Source organism: Cynocephalus volans, chromosome 1 (genome assembly GCF_027409185.1).
Source record: "Cynocephalus volans isolate mCynVol1 chromosome 1, mCynVol1.pri, whole genome shotgun sequence".
Lineage (NCBI taxonomy): Eukaryota > Metazoa > Chordata > Mammalia > Dermoptera > Cynocephalidae > Cynocephalus > Cynocephalus volans.
This window is the reverse complement of record NC_084460.1, coordinates 235,709,809-235,731,966: the sequence shown is the minus strand read 5'-3', so window position 1 is coordinate 235,731,966 and position 22,158 is coordinate 235,709,809. Positions and strand designations below refer to the sequence as shown.

Sequence of the window (22,158 nt, the reverse complement as noted above, 5' to 3'; positions counted from 1 at the left end):
TTCAGTTTTACTGCACTGTGGGAAAACCATTGTCCCAAACCATAGAATATGTTGCCCGGAGCCCCAAATCTGTCACAAGGATTGATTGTGTGGAAGCAGCAAAAAAGACAATTCAGCACACTTTTCTGGGGAATAGAATGTTTTTTCAAGATTCATTGGAAGACTCAGGCTTGAATAAATCATGCAAACCCCTTACATGCCAAGCAAATTCTGCCATCACACAGCCTCCTCTGGTACAGCATTTGTTCTGTTGTAGGCCCATCCCAACTCCTTTGCAAGAGAATTTTGTTCCTGGAAATATGAATTTTACAGCATAAATCTACATATTTTGTAGTTCTGAGATATAAATCCCAAGTGAAAAATTATTGGGAAGTTATTTTCTAATGTTAATAGTCATGTATTAAGAAAGTTAAAGATTAAATGCAGTTACTGCCTGTTATGAGCTGAATTGTGTCCCCCGCAATTCGTCTGTTGAAGTCCTTACCCACAGTACCTCAAAGCATGACTTCATTTGAAAACAAGGTCTTTAAAGAGGTAATTGAGATAAAATGAGGTCCTTAGGATGGGCCGTAATCCAATATGACTGGTGTCGTTATAAGAAAAACTTTGAACACAGAAACAGAGGGAAGACCATGTGATGACACAGGGAGAAGATGGCCAAGTAGAGAGGCCTCAGAAGAAACAAACCTTGCCAACACCTTGATCTTGTACTTTCCTAGCCTCCAGAATTGTGAGAAAATAAATTTCTGTTGTTTCAGCCACTCAGTCTATAATACTTTATTTTGGCAACCCTAGCAAACTAATATATTGCCTGCAACAATAAGAAAACTTACTGAAATTTTCCTTAGTGTGTTTAGCTATACTCTAGTTCCTAACACTTGCTATTTACCTAAAATTTTTTGTCATAATTAAAGTGAACCCATTACTAAGTAAAACTGTATTTGGATTTCTTAAGCATATTTGAATTTTGTAAACTCCTGCATACCATTAAAGAAAGGTGATACAGCCAACAGTCATAATACAATCCTATTTCTGATTAAGGAAATTAAAAAAAAAAATACTTTGTTGATTAAATGAAAGGTAAACCGAAGAACAATATAATATTTTTATTGTTTTCCCTGATGTGGATATTAGTTTAATTCTAAATTTTAATATAATTGAATGACTGAGCTACCAAGATTAAGTGGGCAGAGTCCCCAGAGAGGAGTTTTGTAAAGCAAGCACTACTTTTGTAGAAAGATCACTGACATTAAGAAACTACATTAAGGCATTATGTCAAGAGTTTTCATAAATAATTTTTTCCTCTCAAAACTTTTGGATTATCTTAGCATAAATGATTGTAGAAGTAAGGCTGTGTCAACTAGTAATACTTGAAGAATAGTATAAGGTGCAATAATTCAAATTAAATACTTTGCTGTTGTAGCCCAATTGCCATTTTCTTGACAGACTTTCACAGTATTTGATTAAATTGGGTAAAAATGTATGTTATAAACTGACTTGTGTCCCCACAAAATTTGTATATTGATGCCCTAACCTCCAACGTGACCCTATTTGGAAATAGAGCCTTTAAAGAGGTAATTAAGGTTAAATGAAGACAGATGGGTGGTCCCTAATCCAATAGGACTAACACCCTTAAGAAAGAGGAAGAGACACCAGGGGTGTGCGTGTACAGAAGAGGAACATGTGAGTTCACAAGGAGAAGGCGGCCAACAGCAAGGCAAGGAGAGAAGCTCAGGAGAATCCAACCCTGCCTTCACCTTGACCTTGGACTTCCAGCTTCCAGAAGTGTGAGAAAATAAATTTTTGTTGTTTAAACTATCTAGTTTGTGGTATGTTGCAGTGGCAGCTCTAGTAAGCTAACACAATGTAGACCTTAGATATCAGTTGAGAACACAGTAGCAAGGGGAATTTGTTAATTGTTCTAAAAATAAATGGTTTTCAACACTGCATTTTGGTTTCATATGTATAGAAAGTCAATGGTTCGGGTTTATGTAGGAGAATATGGATATGGCCTGTTTCATACATGTACACTCCAAATATATATTGTCACTCATTTATACTCATGTTTTTTTTTTTTCTCTCAGAATCATCAAATGAATTTGGGGAAAGGTGACATCAGCCAAAAATTCAGAAGCCAAATTTCTGAAAGAATATGTTTTTGTAACAGATAAATTTAATATTCATCAAATATAAGAAAAAAACCTGACAAACTATACTTATATGATTTTTGTATTTGTCAATTGCATACAGTAATCAATAAAAATGCAAAGTGTGTAATTTATTTATGTTATTTATATATGTAACTTTATTTATGTAAATACTTTCTAGTTCAGGTGATTTCTGTGTATGGAGGAAAATATTCTGGAGGAAAATTATTCTGGAGAAAAATTCATATTTTTCATTAAGTGTTCATCGACATGATTCATGACAGTATAATATAGGTAATTATTTAAAGAACCATCACATTTTGAATGTAGGGTAAAAAAGAGAATGAAAATTTCATATTTTGTAATAATACTGTGGCTTCAGTTTAGCATTTTATTTTTTTCAGGATTGTTTGTGTGTGTGATACTTCCTAAATCATGAAAAGCTTGTATACTTAGAATGACAATACGTATGAAAAAAAAGTTACACAAGTATTTTGGTTTGCACCCCAGGTGATTCAATTTTATTGCCACAGAAATTAAAGAGAAGGTGTAAGAATCGTGATAAAGATCAGTGGCATAGAGTCTCACCCATGATATTCTACAGAAAAACAGAGTGATATACTTAAGTGCCATTTGACAGGAAAACATAGACATATTGTTTCATATCTCCATTCCATTCAGAACAAAAGTGGATTTAAATGAGTTATGAAAAAAATGATAAAGTGGAATACAAGAAATAGCCCATTGTGATAGACATGAGATTTCTCAACATTATGTTTACAAGTTCATCAAAAGTTATCAATATCCCTAAAGTCTTATTTCAAGACATCAATATCTCTCAGAGCCTGAGTGTGGCCTGCAAGTAGGCAGACATGTTTTACTCAGTGTCACTGTAGCACCTGTTTCTTTTAATCTGCTCTTCCACTGTGAGTTGTTCAGCCTGAACCTCCCCTCTGGGAGACAAAGGCTTAGCTGCACATTCACTGCTCAGAGCATGAAAACTTGCATTTCCATTACTATGGGCTGCTCCTACCATTTCATCATGCCAGTGCTTGATGCTTTTTCCACATTCTCTTAAATACAAACATGGCATATTTTTCATTCGATCTACAGATTCTAAGTCACACTCAAAAATGTTCTCATTTTTCTTGGAAAATGCAGTGATTTTCACAGTGTTAGAAAAGAAAAAGTGTAAATTTTTGTTATTTGAATGGTTTCCTTTAGTGTTTAAGAGATTTGTATCGGAAGATTCTATTGAACTTTCTGCCTTGACTCTCCAGCCCCCACTGAGGCCTGGTTTCAGAGCAGACTGCACAGGACTGCCAGCAGCCGCTCTGTCAGTCTGTTTCTTGAGAGCCACAGCTAGTACATTCCTTGAGCAAGTCTTTTCAGATTCAAATATACCAAGTAACTCTGAGATTCTAGATGCATTTTCTAACTTTTCAATTCGATATTCATTTGCAGTGTACTTTCCTGTACTTGACAGTGGTAATAGAAGAGGGAATTCTAAAATAGATGTTTTCTGCCTGCAGTTATTCAGATGCGAGTCTGCTACATAATTGTTATTATTATTCTTATTCAAATTCTCTTTACAATTTCCTGGCATCACCTCATCATCAGTGTTAGTAACCTGTAAAACTTCTGCACCATCAGGTTCATTAGTTTTTCCATCTTTCTCCTTTTCAGCACTCTGCACAACTACATTATTGTTGTCATGAAGATCCATTTCACTTTTCCACCTATTCTTTGTATCTTCGGCCTCATTCAGCTTATATTGCACATCCTTATTTCCTTCCTTCTCTTCTTTTCTTGCTTCGTACATTTTCATTTCTTTGATGTCTATAACATCCTCTTTCTGACACATATGGGTGGACTGTGGATATGGCTGCAGAAAAGAAATGTTATCTTGCTCTTGTCCTTTATTGTCCAGAGTTTTAACATGTTGTATTGGTGATCCACTTTTAAATTCAGGGGATGCAGGGATACTCATTTCGGGTGGCCATTTAGGTTTACTCATTTTGAGCTCTTCTTTAAGGGGGGAGCTTTTCTTAGGCATCTCCGTGAAAGGAGGCCAAATGATTTTTAATTTTCCCCTCTCCCCCATTTTTTTCAAATCATCCCTTTGCCCTTCACTGTTACCAGCATCTAAATGTTTATTACAATCTCCAAGTATAAGGGTGTTTGCTGCAGGGTTTTTACACGTACTTGGTTCTTCATTGGGAATAAGGTCGACTGGGCCTCTTCGATTTTTGCAATTCCATTGATCTTTATGCTGTTTGTGTCCAAAACCTTCATCATAATTTCCTTTAGATTTGAAAAGTTGTTTAAAGTGAGGTTTACAGTATATCTGTCCATGAAGTGATGCATAATTTCCCAAACTGTCAAAAAGAGAAGAATAATGCTTAGCATTCTGCATATTTACTGTAAATACATAGGGAATTAGGGAATTAATTATTTCAATAATGAGTCTCTGACTAGCAATAAAAATGACCTTATTAATTGAACATTCCTATTAGATAATGGTTACCATCAATATCTTATGATATATATCTTCCAATATTTAGAATATCGTGATGTATGTCAGATATTGGTATAATAGGTGTTATAGTATAATGCACATGTAGTTATAGATGGGGCAGAATGATAAGACTAAACCTGTGCTAGCTCAATGATTTACATGAGAGGTTGCAATTTTAAATAAATATTTAATAGCACGTACATAAAAATCAACTACTTGAACTTTCTTGTTAACTGGATTTTGAATGAATTGGAAAGCCTGCCTATGTAATTGCTTAACTGGCCTCTTTGGGGACATTAACAAATAGAGTGCCTAGTAAAATTAAAATCGAATTTAGTCAGAGGCAGCAGCATAGTTTTGAATATCTCTGAATCCACACATAAAAAATGATTCATCAACTAGATAGCAAACCTTAAAATCCATGGCTAACTATTACAAAAAACTAAGTGGCAAGATTGCTCCACCAATGTCAAAATACAAAAGGTAAGGATAAGCCACAAACAGACACAAGACCCACATGGTAGTCTCATCTGTATGGGTGATAGCAGGAGGACAAGAAATGTATGCGATGGACCTGATAATATGAAACCACAAAATAACTAGTCAACATTTTTTGGAAAATATCATGTGCCAATCAGAGAACAGCAGCTGAAGCTGGAGGGGTTTGTCTTCTGCAATAGGCAGTGAGTGCAAAGGCCCCGTGGTAAGAAAGACTGAAGAGGCTTGTGAAGCTGATCTCTGAAAACTGACCCACTGGGGTCCCCTTTCAGGACAGAACTCCAAACTGAGAAAAATATCAGCAGAGAAAAATCGAGCAGGACAAGGATGACAAAAATGAAAGAGAAGGTCCTAACCAACATGTGGGAGAGAAATCAAGCCAGGAAATCCCAGAAATCAAGCCATCTCAGTTTTTTGAACAGTGTATGAAAACTAGAAGAGGTAGCTCTGTGAGATTAGAAAAAACATCTTGAATTTTATATCTGTCTAAGGCTTGGGAAAAATAATCTCATATAAAAATGAGCAACAGAAATGTACTGAGGTAAAATCTTATACAAAGTTATTATAAAACAAAACAAAACAAAACAAAAAAACAGAAAAGAGTAAGGAGCATTTGAATAACCTGCAGATAATGAAAATATGCCAGAAAAATATGCTTTAAAAATAGATGAGGAATTTAACCTACTATTTTAAAACAAGCTAAATGACATTAAGAACATAATAAAAGACCTGAAAGAACAACATGAATCAGAATTAGAAAAACTCATAAAATGACATGCCAGAAATTAGGAAAAAACTAGAAATAAAAAAAAAATCTCAAATAAAAACTAAACTAAAAGGAGCACAAGAGCAAATAAACACAATAGAAAGTGAGTTAAGAAGAGAAACAAAAGAATAAAAAGATGAAATTTTGAAAAATGAAGAAAGAAAAAGATATAAAATATTTGAGAGAAAAGGACAAATAGTAAAGTAGGCTAATATCTAATGTATGGATAATAGGGGTTCCCGAAGAAGAAAACTAAACTAGTGAAACAGATTAAATATTAAAAATCTAGAATTAAAAAACTTTCTTGATATAAAAAGTACATAACACCATATTGAAAGAGCACACTGGGTAATTGACACTATTGACGCAGAATGACAAATGCCAAGAACTAATCTAGTAAAATTTTAAAAATAGAAGGAAAAAATATCCTTGTATGTCTTTTTAAAAAGGCTTATGTCTTATAAGGAAAAGGAAATTAGAATATTATTAGACTATTTCAACACTTTATGCCAGAAGAAAATGAAATAATGCATTTAAGATACTCAGTGAAAGTGTAAGACGAGAATCTTAATTTCAGCAAAACTGTCTCTTCACTTTAAAGGTCACAGACAAATTGCTATCAGCATGTATGAACTTAGAGAATACTGTTTCCATGAGCATTTTCTAAAGAATCTACTAGAAAATAAGCCTCAATAACCAGAATGACTACAGAAGCATCAGTTTTGGTGGTGGGCGTTAATATCTTGCTATCTGCAAACTAAGATGAAGTGAGGACAAAAAGAGATTAATGTGGTATGTACTGGATGTATGATCTGACACTGAAGACAGAGTACAACAATGTAAAAAAATGGGGAGTGGATAAGTGGGGAAAGCAAATGTAATTTTTTAATGTTTTGATAATCAAATTAGTGGTGTTAACAATTTTGTTATTAATATATAAATATGTATTTATACATTATGTATAATGTATACATATCTTTTTCCACTAAAAAAGCTGAGAAACAATGACCAACACAGTAGACTGAGCATCAAGATCATTGTCTTATATTGTTAAATAAATAATTGATATATTGGAAAATTTAGTACATAAAGGGAAAGAATCATGAACTTATTCTGTCTTTCTCCCACCAACTGTACCACTGTGTAACCAAATAGTAGATAAAAGGAAGCATCTCTTTGTAAAAGTATTCTAATAAGTAAAAACGAAATAACAGAATTAAAATATTAACATTTTGCAGGTATCAATGAATAAATACAGGTATTAAGCTTCAGTATTTGCTATAATCACAAAACAAGAGACAACCAGACTTTGTCAATACTATCTACATTCTTGCGAAAGGTGTCAAACCTGAGTCTCATCTAGAATCTAGGTCCAGCTGATGTTTGGTCCAGAGGACCAAGTAGAATGTTGATCTGCACTCTGAGTGTGTAATCAGCAAATCCAGACTGGAAAACTCTATAGGTTAAATGTCCTGGGTTCTTCATAAATAAATTTTAAAGAATGAAAGGAATGGAGGAGAAACATATAGATTAAAAAAAGACTTAAAAGACCTAAGTTCTGAAAAATGGACAGGGCTAAAGTACGGTTTCTGGGAAAGCATATTTGGATAACAAAACTACAGAAATGCGAGGAAGTGATTATTAAAAAGGAAATTATTTACTAATGGGAGACAGGCATTTGTGGGCAGAAATTATGGGACTTGGTGATAGGTTGGATGTAAGAAACAAAGAAGAGAAATGAGTCATGTTTTGATTTTGATTGAGTTAATATTAATGTCACTTACTGGGGCAGTGACATACAGGCTATGTGAGTCACCAGAAAGAGCAGAAACAGTGAGAAGAATAAATTCCCACAGTAGAATTCTGAGGAACTCTAACATCTGGGTAATGGGCAGAGAAAGAGTCACTCACACAAGTGCCTGAGAAGGAGCATCCAGAAGGTAGGGAGAAAACCATTATACTCTGTTGTCATGGAAACCAAGGGAAAAGAATGTTGTAGTGAGGGGTGTTGGACATTGTCAATTGAAGTCAGGAAGGATATAGTCTGAGAGACGCACATTAGATTTAGCAAAAAAAAAAAAATTCCATTTCACCATCTCAGACTACAGTCATACCAAATGTTGCATTCCTTTAAAAGCATGTACTTCAAGAGTTTTGGAAAATGAGTCATTTCTAACTGTGTTGATGAGGTGCTTCTGTTGCTCCAGAGAATAAACAATTTTTCTATTACTTGTCATTGATATTATGCTAAATTCCATTTTTTAAAAAAACTTATATAATCTAGCTTAAACATGGCAAATTCTAATGCACCACCTGTTCTGGTATATGAAGGTTTATTGAACACAGCCACGCCCATTCAATTATAGCCACACCCATTTGTTTAGTCATCTAAGGCCACTCATGCACTCCAATGAAAATTGGCTAGTGACAGAAACAGTATGGCCTATGAACCTGAAAATATTTGCTATCTGGTCCTTTACAGAAGTTTGCCAACTTCTGATCTAGAGTCTAAATTTTAGACTACAGTACTAACTTAAAAGTACTGATTTGTACAGTAACTTATGATTTTCTTATCCATGTTCAGACAAAATGGGTCTTGCTGGATTTGATAAGCAAAACAAAATTCCAAAAGGAAAAAGGTCATAGTCATCCTGAGCAGTACATAACAGAACATGAGCACCTCCCCTTCTGTGGTTAGCTGACAGCAGCAATGAGATCTGGAAAAATCTGCATCTTCCTAGAGACATGGTATTATACATACACTGCAGGCTTTTTGAAATATTTGTGCTACAGAGCACAAAATATTTTACCTCAGTTTGCTGTTGCAATGGTGGCATCGGAAGCAGGACTTATGAAAATTCTGCTTGTCTGCTACTAGGCACTCCATTGGATAAACTGTCTTTTGACAAAGTATACATATTTCCTTGTCTTGGAGCAACAGTTTCTGAAAATAAAAATTTTCAGTGGCTTATATAGTGTTATCTTCAATCACATTGTAAAAACATGCAAAACAAAACAATGACATATTAACTGGTCATGCAGTTAAGGTGAAAAGCTCTGAGACTGTGTCCTTCTCAGGACATAGGCTATCCCATCATCAGGTGTGAGGCCCTGGTACGAGGATGAGCATTACTCTAGCGCCTCTACTACTGATACATTGTACAAACTGACTTTTATTAGGGAAGGAAACATACAAGAGTAAAATATGTTCATTTACTTTAATGCATTAAAAAATGTAGTAAATTCAACTATTGGGAGCTCTAAGAGAGCTCATCATTCTAGGTAACCGAACTTTATACGTATATAAAGGTTTACACCTAACTTACACCAGTTTTTATTTTTGAAAGCATTCTGGATAGCTCTTTTAAAAACATGTACATATATTTTTACACCAAGGACACTGTATTTGATTAAATATTTTCTTGACTTAGGGTTGACTCTATGACACCAATTCTTTAATGTAATGAAACTCGTGAATACATTGAAACGTTCAGGGCCGTTTGTCCTCAATCTAAATAGCTTTAGATTTTAGAGCTCTTTTTGGATTCTCATGTGTACTTTTTATAGTCTTCCTTCTTTTCTCTTTCTGTGAAGTATCTGCAGTCACTTCCTGATGCTTTCATGTAAATTTTAACCCCTGTGAATAATAGTAGTTATATTACTAAACAGTGTTTGTGTAGTGGTTCAAAACTGACACAGAAATGTCACTTCAGTATTATTTTTGATCCTCACAATGGTCCTGTGAGAAGAACTAAGGTTTCATATTAGTTATACATAAGAGCAAATATGCACAAGGTCCTTTACACAAATAAATACACACACTTTAGTGCTCAGATGCACAGTCTGGGCTACCAAGAGGATTCCTTTGCTTATTTGGTTCTAGAAGGAGAAACATGTCTATATTTAACATCAGATTCCTTGTATTTTCTGTGTGTTTTTAAGTTATCTTAACAGAAACTATTTGAAATTAATTAGACAGCTTTTCTTAATTATGCCAGAAGCAAGCACATTAAGAAACGATATTAATCTGATAAACTAGAAACGTATGTTGCAAATATGATAGAGCACAATTATTAGTTTCAATAGTTTTAAATTTAAACTTGCTATTTCTTTCAATCAGTCTAAGAAATAGACTACACTAATGACCCACATTAATTATGTCAAATCTTTTTATCATAAAGCCTCATGGATTATAAAAAGTCAGGAAATATAAAGATATTAACTGATCTCTAATGTTGAGAAAAACATGTACTAAATTCATATAATTTAATTCTCCCTGCTTCCAAATATAATCAGATTTTAAAAATGTACTATACATGTTCATTTGTGAATAAGGTCAGTTGAGCTATTATTTTAAGTTTATTTTCAGAAAGGTGAAAAAATCAATTATAGAAAAAAGATATGGCATCAGAGAAAGCTAACTCTATCCAACCTAACAACAATAATTAAATATATAAAAGGTCTAATTCCACACCTATACTTTTGTCAGAGATACAGATCAATAAAAATCCTTAAAGTACATATGAAGACTGTAAATTATTTCTTGGGTTTTTAGGCTGTACTGAATTCAATGCAAAGATCACTTAGGTCTGGCAGTTAAAAACACATCAATATTAGGTCAAGAGATGTTATCTAATATTTTCTAAAATATTTGGATGAAATAACTTTTGATAAGAATATTAATAATGTGCTATGTTCTGTAATTAACAAGAATATAGTTATATGTAATTATTAATACTATCACAATAACAATCATTATATCTATTGCTTTATCCTAAGCCTCAGTTACCATGACAAATATAGGTCTCAATAATTTATATAATAGCATTTGTTATTTTCACACAGTGCAGGTGAATCATACAAAATCATAGATGTTTTTGTAAAGAGAAAGTGAAAGCAAGCATATAAAGAGGATAAAAGCATACAGGGGAAGCTGTTAGTTTTTGGTTATATTGTTTGGTTATTTCCATACACTCTCTTAACTGCACATCATCTTGGCTAGGGAACACGTGCCTTTAAATGAGTTAATCTTCTTTCACACTTTGCAAGCTCGTTTACCGCTTATAAATGCAGATTCCTCTTGAAAGGTGGTTCTCATCTCAGTTGCAGAAGCATCTGAGGTTACATATCCCAGGGTTGCAAAAAGTCTTTCACTCTCCTGCCACGTCTTTTGAAAATTGCTTTTGAGATCTTTAGGTGAATCAGAGATATCTAAAATATGGCCCGCGATGACATCTTCATAGGTTGGCGGGGCATGCTTGAAGTCGACGGCAGCTTTTCCAGCTTCTGAGCTATGTGATGAAGAAGCTGTCATCTTTGACCCAACAATTTGACTCTCAAATGCATCCACGCCTGAGAAACGGTCACTTAGAGACCTTGTTTCAGGGTATACCCTGGGCTGTTTAACAGAATTTTTTTCTTGCATCTCTCTAGGATGTTTGCAAGAAAAGCCTGTAAAACTAGTGTTTCCTGAAGATGTTAATCCAAATTCCTCCTTACAAAATGTACGGCTTTCCTGTTTTATATTATGGTTTGCATCTCCATTTGCATAATTTCTTCTGTTTGACTTAGCTTCAAAAACTGGGCCATCCTCAAATTCTCTGAACCATCTGTTTATTTCTTTTTCGTGGTTGTTCCCAAAATTTTCAGCCATTTGAACAGTTCGGTTGGCGGCTTCGTATCTCTGCGTGTGCTCTGACAGGCCAGGCACCTCGACCTTGCGGATGATTTCCACGGCATCGTAACTTTCAGTATCGGGCACGACGTGCTTAGTCAAATTTACTCCGTCGTTGTGAACGTAAGTCGCCCTTTTCTCTACTTTCCCAACTTCCTCTTGCGCTTCCATGGATTCTCTGCAGGAACCACTAGCAGCATGATTTACACCGACAGGTATTGTGATTGTAGGAGAGTCTCTACCACGGGTTTCTATCTTGATTTGACGACGAAGTGTTGCAGGAGACGCGATGATTTCAGCTCTCTTCTCTGCAATCGGAACCGGGGTTGCTGGTGGACATGGGATGGTTCCCCTGGATAACTTCGCAGTTGTGTCTTTGAGTCTGACAAGCTGTTCAGAGCGACTCCGGGGTGGAGAGGGGGATGCGTTTGCCTTGTGAACCGTAGATGTTTGTGACATGGACCTTCTTGGTGGGGGTTCGACACAGCTGTCCTTTTGGGGGGACCGAGAAAGCTCATCCTTGGTGGAGGTTTCTGTTCGTCGGGCAGTGGACTCAATTGTTATAAAAGTAGGTGACGGGGGGCGTGTTTTTAAAGACGGGGGAGAAATCTTGCTCTCATCAGGTTTCGTCTCCTGATGGGTTTTCATGAGACGATGAGCAGTTGCTTCATGATGAGTTGCTACTTGGTGGTGCACTGTTTTTTCTTCTGCAGTTTTGTTTTCTTTCTGTTCAGTGTTTTTATTATCGCTGACATTAGTGGTAGACACTGTGGATGATGTTTCATTAAGACTAGTAGGCTTATTTCCCTGCGTTCCTGTTTTGGAGGATATCATGGCTGTTTGAATTATATTTTCACAGGATGCAAGCATATCCTCTGCTTGAATTTTAATATGTGTTATTTCTTCTTTGACTTTTTCTAAATTATTCTCCATGGCAATACGAACTCCGTATTCTCTTTTCTCTTCACTTATCAGCCATACCGGAATAATATTTAACAGTGTCTGAAATGTTTTAAGGCCACTTTTATTTGGCTCTGCTTCAAATTGTTTTACTCTAGACAAAATCTGCTGTAATTCTTCCCGTTTTCTCAAGAATTCCAATATGTTTACAGCACATTTTCCATCATCCTGCTGGGATTCTTTCACAGAGGAAAATAAAGGTTTGTTCTGTGTAATCTCTTGCTTTGAATCTTCAGTATTAGAGAAGACTTGTTTCTGTTCTACGCCCTTGACCCTGAGACATTTTTCTTCCTGCAGACTGTTATATGGCTGAGACAATTTTTTATGTTCAGCTTTACTTTCAGAAGTCTGTATCTGTGTTTGCTGAAAATTCTGAGTCTGTGAATCAAAATGTGCATCAATAACCTTATGCTTGACTGCTGTCGGTGCTGACTTATTCTTCAGATGTTCTTGTTTTCTTTCAACTATTAATCTGTCTTCCTTTGGACACATCACTGATGGTCCCTGGTTTTTTTCTTCACTTCCTGGAAGTTTTCCTTGCTCAGATTCCCTGAATTCTCTTTGCTTCTCAGCAACTTTGTTGAGCTCACTTTCATGGTTCTTTTCTGTGGATTCTGTCGGCACTTTTATTGTCACTCTTTTCTCCTTAGGTAATTGATAATATTTTTCAGCCACAGATTGCTGATTACCATATTTAGTGTTTGCTTTGGTTTTCTCAATTTCCTGATACTGCTGTTTGGTAGTGGATCGAACATCAACTTTAGATTGCTTTTTATGGCTTTCATGGCTATAGTCTATTTTATTTAATGTATGATCCACAGTGGGAAGCTTGGTGGTTTTAACTTTGAAACTTGGGGTAGCTGGTTTGCTTTGGGGCAAGTGCAACTGCTCCAGGTACTTCTTCTGCTGTGTTTGTTGGGTACTACTTTCTTGCTGACTTTGTTTAACTTCACAAGATGATGTAGATTGCATAATATCCCTTGAGTTCTGTACAACTTCCTTCTTCATGTTATCTTTGTCTTCTGAGGCTTCTAGAACATGTTGGAGCCTCTTGGCAGCTACTGTCACTGCCGATGTTGTGGAGAGCTGGTGATCAGCACACACTCCCAGCACCTGAGCACTACTCAGAGAGGCTGGGTTGGGTTGGGCCGCAGTAAGCTCTGAATTCATTCCAGGAAGGGGAGCCTCCTCATTTGTTTTCTGTAATGACATTTCCTTTTCCAACTCTGATATGTTTTGATTTTGGTTTTCTATTTTGACCATTTTGTAGCAAGAACTCTCCTGCTTCTGTTTTTCAAGCTCTTCTCTTTGTTGCCTGTATCTTTCTTCAGCAATCATTAAAGGAGTCTTAAATTTTCTCATATAAGGCTTTGGACTTTGTTGTCCTGAGCTAGATGGAAATGAATGAGATTTTATGAGAGGAGCTATCTGTTTTTGTTTGGGTGCTGAAGTTTTTGGAACTGTCTGTGAGAAAGACATTGCAGAGTCGAAAGATAATTGTTTTCTTTCATCAAGACTTTTTCTGACTACATTCTGCTTTGTCTCTGTGTGTTCACTGCTAGTCGCCGTCATTAGTCTTTTCTGATCCTTTGAGGGAGTAATTTTACATTCCATATCTGACAAGGAATTTTCCAATTCAACCTTTGGGGAAAGGTGATTCTTTCTATCTTCTATTTGCTTGGGAAATTTGGGTTTGGGGAATGTGGGAGGTGGCAAACGTACTCCTGATTTTCCTGTTATGATTTTAGTCTGAGTTTGCTGAGAGCTTGAGGCTTCTTTCTGGGCATATTGTTGCATGAATGCTCCACTATACTTTTCTGGAACAGAGGAGGAAAGGAGATGGGCTGAATTTTGAGATGGAGTTGGAGGAGGGGGAGGAGGTAGAAACGTGGGTAGACATTCTCTTTCGGATTTCTCATCTACTGGTGGTGGAGGAAGAGGGAGGCCTGGGAAGCTTTCAAATTCGGCTTTTATCTGCTCTGTGGACAGTGAGGGAGGAATCACATTTTTTTCAGGAAACATCAAAAAAGGAGGTGGAGGAGGAAGAGGAAATTCAATTTCAGATGATGCATTGGAAGGTGGAGGAGGAGGTGGAGATGGAGGTGGAAGGGGGCACTCACTTTCTTTCATATTATTCTCAGGGTTAAAGTTGATTGAATTAAAGGACCTTTCCATCGCCATTTTTAAGTCTGTGGAAGTATTTGTCTTCATCAGAAAGTCCTGGCTTTGCAGATAAATGTCAGTCTCCTGTTTTTTGTTGGTTGCCTTAAATTTATCGTGGCTTTTTCCTGAGACTTTCATTTCTGTTACGTTGGATATGTCTTGAACTACACGCAAAGGCTGCTGCATGGGTTGAAGGTTCACATTATCTTCCTTTATATCCTGATCAAAATATTGCATTTCTTTCTTTAACAAAGTTTGCTTCTGATAGTGCCCTGTAACTTCATGCATTTTTCCAGCTGGCATGTTGACTGGATGCTGGGTGGGACTGGGCTTGCTGCTTTGGGTGTCTGTTGATGGTTTCATGTTTTTGGTCTTTTTAGGTTTCTTTACATGGAAAGTTTCAGTCTTCTGGTGGTTATTCCTCAGTTCACAGGTTTGAGTCAGTTGCTTTCCGATTGTTTTATCAATAGATCGGGTGGAGTTAAAGACATCATCCTTCTTCAGCTCTCTCACTCTCTCTGGTTCCTTAGATTTTAGATTTTCCTTAGCTGACACAATTGAAGTTAGTTGTCTGCTCATATGTTCATCTCTAAGATGCTGTTCTCTCGTGGTATCAGTCCAGACTCCCATTTTGTCCCCAGATTCCAACACACTTTTAGTAGCTTTGTGATGTGAATTAGATAGTTTCCTAAGATTTTTCTCGAGAGCATTGTTGTTTTGTTCACGATCTACAACAATCTTTACAGAGCCTTTGGGGGCTTTTGGAAGATTGACCTCAGTTCTTTCTTCTATTAAATTCCCATTACAGGATTTGCCAGCAGTTTGACTGAGAGTGTCTGCTCCCCTTTGCCAACTGGCTGCTGGCTCAAATGGTCCCGGCCTTGGATGAAGAACACTTTTTTTGTCCCTCTGGACATCTACTTGATGAATCTCTGTTTTCTGCTCTTCTGAGGATCCTACCATTACAGTGTGAACATCTTTGATTGCACCTTCTTTATCTACCTCTTTGAAACCTCTCTGTGCTTCTTTCAAAGACATTAATGATGTTTCAAGTTCATTTCGGATAAGTTCCTTTTTCAGGATTTCTGTCCTTGTGTTTGTGGCCTTTTCAAGGCATTCAATAGCTTGCTCAATATCACCAGGGATGGAATGAGGCTGTTTAGATTCTTTCCAATGCTGGCTTGATTCCTGAAGTGACTTGAGTGTGGCCAGCATGTCGCCTTTTATAATTTCTTCTGTTTTAGCCACTGTTTTCTGACTTGTGGCTTGGCTGAGGGACTTTAGGGTTGATTTCAAATCACCCTTTATAATTTCTTCTTTGGGTATCTCACAAGAAGTACTCTGAGGCCCTGTCATAAAAACCTTAACTGTATTATGCACATCTCCCGGGATGATGTCAGTTTCATCGACAGTACGTTCAACCTGAGACTGCCTTTTCTTTAGTAACAGTTTTGTGCCCTCAACATCACCACCAATTATTTCTTCCTCTCCTTGTTTCCTAGCTGTTAGTGTTTCATCTGACCCTGTCTGGAGTTGTTTGAGATAATCTAAAGCTCCAGTTTCTATGCATGTTGTAAAAAACTGAACATTACCCCTCTCAGAGGCATCAATTTTAGCCCTTTCAGGTATTTTATCATTTGATGTGGAAATCAACAAATTATGAATGGTACGTCTTACATCACCCCCTATTACTTCTTCACGCTTGATTGTGTCACCAGCATTTTCATGAAGAAGACAATAGATAGTCATGTTGATATCTCCTCTTTCATCTTCCTGAATTAAAATGCCTTTCTTTACAGATCTTTCCTCGGAGAACAGATTTTTTATTGCTTGTTGTACATCACCTCTCACTATCTCTTCTTTTTCGGCATGAAATTCAGTTGATCTATTTAATAATTGAGCTTTAGTCAAATTAACATTTCCCTTCTCTTCTTCACTAACCAAAATCTCTCTTTTTGTATAGTCCCTTTTAGAAAGTAGGTTCACCATTATATTTCTGAGATCCACCTTGATAATTTCTTCTTTCTGTATCTCAGGAGCTGCTTGGTGCATTAGCTTGTATTTTGCCATTCGAATATCCCCAACTTCATCAGCTTCGATGATGATTCCAGGAGCCTGGATAACTTTTTGAGAATAGAGATCTTCTAAGGTTTCTTTAATGCTCTTGCCAATAATTTCTATCTTTTCAACTCTATTTTCATTAAATTCATGAAGTGGTGTTGTTTCAAAGAGCCATGTAGTTGTTTTGACATCAGAAGAAGGGATTTCTTCCCTGGTTATTTTTGTTATGCTTTCATCTGCTTCCTTAATAGAATCCAAAGTTTGATTTTCAAAAAGCCATACTGCCTGCTTAACATCACCTTTCTGCACATCTTCCTGGGTGACTGTCTTGATATTTTCATATCCTGACCCTTCTCCTCTTAACTCATCTATCGTGTGGGTTTCAAATAGCCAAGTAGATGTTTTAACATTGCCCTTTTGTATTTCATTGACACTTACTGTTCTTACATAATTATTCTTATCAACATTTTCAGACTCAAAGAATTGTTTACTTGTCTTTACATTGCCACCTTGAATATTGTCAACAGTGGGCACAATATTATGTGATTCTTCTGAAATCTGATCTAGTGGCTGGGTTTCAAATCTGTATCTGGCAGAACTAACGTCTCCCTTCTGAATGTCTTCTTGTGTGACAGATTTGATAACATACACCGTTTCTGATTCATTAATTGAGTCTAATGTTTTTGTTTCAAAAAGCCACCTCGTTCCTCGTACATCTCCATGAATGACCTCTTCCTTTTTAACTGTTGTCACTTCATGATAGCACCCTTCTCTGTCTTGAATCGCATAGAGTGGCTGGGTTTCAAAGAGCATTCTGTAGCTTTTTACATCACCCTTTATTGCTTCTTCAGTACTTGTTTTCTTGGTACTGGTATAGTCAGATTCTTCTTTAATCTCATCTAAAGAAAAAGTCTCAAAAATAAAGCACCCTTTTTTTACATCCCCACCTTGGATGTCTGTCACTGTCTTAACTAATTCATCCCCTTCTTGGCTTTCTTTTATCATATCAATTGGTTGGTTTTCAAAAAGCCACCTACAATTTAAAACATTGCCTTTTTGAATGTCTTCAGTTTTTAGGGTTTTGATCTTTTTCAAAACTTCCTCTGAATTGGAACTTATAGAATCTAAGGACTGATTTTCAAATTTATACCTCATGCCGGTGACATCCCCAGCTTGGATATCCATTTCTACAGGTCTGATTTCTTTCCTTTCTTCTCCTTGTATGCTGTCCAGATTTTCTGTTTCAAAAAGAAAACATGCTGTACGAACATCCCCACCGTGGATCTCCTCCTGTTTTACAGTTTGCAATTTCACTGTTGTTTCAGAGTCATCTTTTATGGTATCAAGTGGCCGAGTTTCAAAGAGCCAAGTACAGGTTTTGACATCTCCCTTATGAATTTCTTCACTACCAGTCATTAATGAAACTTTTTCATAAAGAGACTCCATTGGCTGGGTTTCAAAAAGCCATTTACAGGTTTTCACATCCCCTTTAACAATATCTGTAGCTTGTTCAGTTTTACTTTCTGTTTCTTCCACGTTACTAAAGTATTTAATTGAATCAAGAGGTTGGGTTTCAAACAACCATTTAGCAGATTTCACATTCCCAGTCTGTATTTCTTGAGCAGATATTCCTCTAATTATCTGAAATTTATGAAGGCTTTCATCAAACTGGTCAAGGGGCCTTGTTTCAAAAAGCCACCTACAGCTTCTTACATCACCTCTTAGGATTTCTTCTTGCTGGACTGTCTTTACTTGATGATATTTTCCTAGATGATCTTGAATGGCGTAGAGTGGTGTTGTCTCAAAGAGAGATTTATTTAACTCTACAGCACCTCTTGTGACTCCTTCCACCTGTACTTTATGTGGTGCATCAAATTTAATTAAATTGTTTGATTCAAAGATACGTGTGTAATTCCTTACATCTCCTCTATCAACTTCTTCAAGTTTCACTGTTCGCGTGTACTCTTTTTTATTTTCTCTAATCTCTTCCAGAGGTTGGGTTTCAAAAATCCATTTCTGGTGCCTAACATCCCCCTTTTCTTCTTCAGAGGCAGTGATTTTTTGAAGCTTTCCTACATCAGGACTACCTTTTAAAGCCTCTATTGGAAGTGTTTCAAATAGATGCTTAGTAGTTTGTACATCACCCCCTATTATCTCTTCAGGTGGTAGAGGATCTGTATCAGGAACTTCTTTTAGAATGTCTAATGGCTGTGTTTCAAACATCCAACACTTTCTGGAGACATCTGTACCTATTATTGTTTCCTTTTCAGTGCTGACCTCTTCTGACTCTTCTTTTATTTTCTCTAAAGGTTGGGTTTCGAATAACCACTTTGCCCTACTCACCCCACCTTTGATATTTTCTTCCATGGAAATTCCTCGGACAACTTTAATTTCTGTGATATCCTTGTTAATTGTGTCCAAGGGCTGTGTTTCAAACATCCAACGTGCCGTTCTCACATCTCCCTTTTCAACATCTTCTCGATGAACAGTTTTAATTTCTAGCATTTGACCTAAACCATCTCTAATAACATACAATGGTTGAGTTTCAAAACATTTTATACTTCTCTTAACATTTCCCTTAATTTCTTTGAGCTCAGACCTGAGCTGCAGCAAGTGAACCTCATCCACTGAATGAATCTGTCCAAGTTGATCCAGATGTTGAGTTTCAAACATGTATCTCACGGTCTTAACATCCCCCCCAGTTATGTCCTTAATGACAGTTACCTGTGATTCTTCTTCACTTTGATGCATTTTATTCATTGAATCTAATGGCCTTGTTTCAAACATCCACCGAGCTGTAAGAACATCTCCTCTGGCTAGCTCAGGAATTTTCTCAGCATTTTCTTCAATGCCCGAAGAATGAACCCCTAGTGTATCTATGGGTTGGGTTTCAAACATCCATGTGGTATATTTTACATCACCACCAGCAATGATCTCTTGATCAGCAATGGCCTTGGAAATGTCACCGTCACCAGGAGAGCCATTGTTGATAGAATCTAATGGCTGATTCTCAAAGATCCATCGCATGGACTGCACCTCCCCCTTAAGAATTTCATGCCACTCCAAGTGCTGTCTTTCCAAGTTCAGATCTTTTTGAGAATTGTCATTTGTATTTTCGAAAACATATCGGGCTTGTTGCACATCTGCTGAAACTGAGCTCCCTGAATTCATTTGCCTTGAAACAATCTCAGAAACCTCACTAATATAATCTTTTTCTAAGTTTTTTCTTAACTCAGGATGGATATGTTTATATAAACGGTTTAATTCATACAAATTTCTTTGCTTGGAATATAAATCTTTGGGGATTGGTAGTCTTCTAGGAGGGCTAGGGAATTCAGGGGACTGGGAAACTGCTGTCACATCTATTGGAGTTTGAAGTACATCAGGTGGGGGAGGAGGAAATTCTTCCATCTTTCCCAAAGGAGTGGCATTAACCTGTGCCAGAGTTGAGGAAGTGACAGTGTGATCACTATATCTTGTGGCTGATGTTTCCTTCCTCTGGCTGGCTGAAGTGCAAGAAGTAGAAGAGGTACCCACAACTGGTGATGGCTTTGAAGTCTCTTCATATTCACTTTCAATCTTTAGGGGAGAGAAAATCAAACTGTATAAAGATGGGTTTAGCTGCGGAGGCTTCCTAGGCACTGCCCTTCACCTGTCCACAACCGGGAGCCAGCTATGACATCTCCATTGAAAAGGCAGGTGATATACTTAGGAGCAATACATAATATAATCTCTTTTTACTTGTAAAGTTATACTCCCATTCAGCGCATCAGTATTTTAACATTTATACATAATCTTGATTTTCTGTCCCTTTCCTTAATGTAGCATGCAGAGTAGTCTAGAAGGAAATAGTAAAAGCCTTATAGTATTTTTGTGTGCTGTTTTGTTTTTTTTTTGAAATTTTAAACAGAACAGAGTCAGCATCTGACATTTAAAATTGACTTAATTACTTTACTATTGTTAATTATTAGACTTTAGAGCATACATAACTTTTTCTTCCCTCATTTTCTCTAGTGAGAAAAGTTTTCACCCTTCCTCTTTTCTTATGTATATCAATATTCTCCTCATGGAACTGAAAAAGTGCTGGTTCAGAATACTTTTTGCTGAAAAACTACCTCAAATATTCAATAATTTAAAAAATGTTATGCATTTAAGCCTAGTTTAACATTAAAAATGTTTATGTGTAGAGAAATTACCTTAACCTGCTTGGCTGGGATGGTCGCCTCTTTGTTAAAATAAAGGCCCTTTTCCTGGGCAGACTTTTCAAATTGCTCTTTTAAAAACTTAGTTGAAACCTTTGGAATATCTTCATCCTCAGGTGTGTCAATGACTACAAACAGAAAAGAATACCAGGGATATGATATAATTAATAAAAATGATGTTTGAAAAGAAATTATAATGCTATAGGAACCTTCTCACAATATAAATAAAAAGATTCAGGGTACAAATTTATACTTATGACATTATTTCATTACATAATTTAGAAATATAGCAAGAAATATAGCAAGAAAAATGGTGGTGGTTATCTCTGGATGGGAATATTTTCCAAATTTTCTACAAACATGATCTACTTTTATGCTCAGAAAAAAAATAGTTATAAAACAGGAAAAGAATAGCAGAAAACTTACTTTCTTTTTCCTTCTTTCTTTTTTTTTTTTTTTTTAAAGACGACTGGTAAGGGGATCTTAACCCTTGACTTGGTGTTGTTAGCACCACACTCTCCCAAGTGAGCTAACTGGCCATCTCTATGTAGGGATCCAAACCCGTGGCCTTGGTATTATCAGCACCACACTCTCCCAAGTGAGCCACGGGACGGCCCAAGACCTACTTTGTTAAGCAGTAAAACAAAAATAGGTATAGTCAAGTAATGTTCTAGTCAGTTGGCTAAAATCTTCCCAGTTAGCTCCTCAGGACAGCAAAACTCATTTCCCTTTTATAGGCAAGACAAATTGTGCCTTGTCTTATGCAAACTTGCACAAATTTGCCTACAGTCTTAGCTTATATCTGTAGGTTGGAGAACTTGACTTAACAGTGCTTGAATCTGTTAATGAGACTAATATAATCTAGATAACAATTCTATTCTTCAGGAGCTTGATAAACATCAAGTTTTATTCTAGGTTCCTGAGGCAAAAAGGAATTCAGTGTGGCTAGCTTATTATCACCTTTTAGGCTTTAGGATAAATACATCATGAGGCTGATGGGCAATGAACTATTAGAAACTTATTGTATCTATCACCACAGGCAAAATCTAATTATATGTAGAAATACTACCCAGCCCCCTCTGGATCCATAAGTCATAGTCACGTAAGTTACTCAGTGGGGAGAACTGTGCTTTGGAAGTCCTCTATTCAAACTCGGACACATCGATAGG

The 22,158-nt window shown here is 36.5% G+C and overlaps 1 protein-coding gene across 3 annotated transcripts in view; it reads right to left on the bottom strand.

Annotated features, from left to right (window-relative positions):
* Positions 1 to 2,639: 2,639 nt before the first annotated feature.
* Positions 2,640 to 22,158, bottom strand: part of XIRP2 (xin actin binding repeat containing 2) — a 78,040-nt gene continuing 58,521 nt past the window's right edge. For 2 of the 3 annotated variants that reach the window (XM_063088942.1, XM_063088934.1), the window contains 4 exons: positions 20,984 to 21,117; positions 10,988 to 20,366; positions 8,740 to 8,873; positions 4,436 to 4,525 (listed from right to left, as the gene is read on the bottom strand). In XM_063088942.1, coding sequence (XP_062945012.1) covers positions 8,779 to 8,873; positions 10,988 to 20,366; positions 20,984 to 21,117 — 9,608 coding nt within the window. In that variant the 3' untranslated portion in view covers positions 4,436 to 4,525; positions 8,740 to 8,778. Of the gene's footprint in view, positions 4,526 to 8,739; positions 8,874 to 10,987; positions 20,367 to 20,983; positions 21,118 to 22,158 lie in introns of all 3 variants that reach the window. The other variant, XM_063088951.1, reaches the window with a different exon arrangement.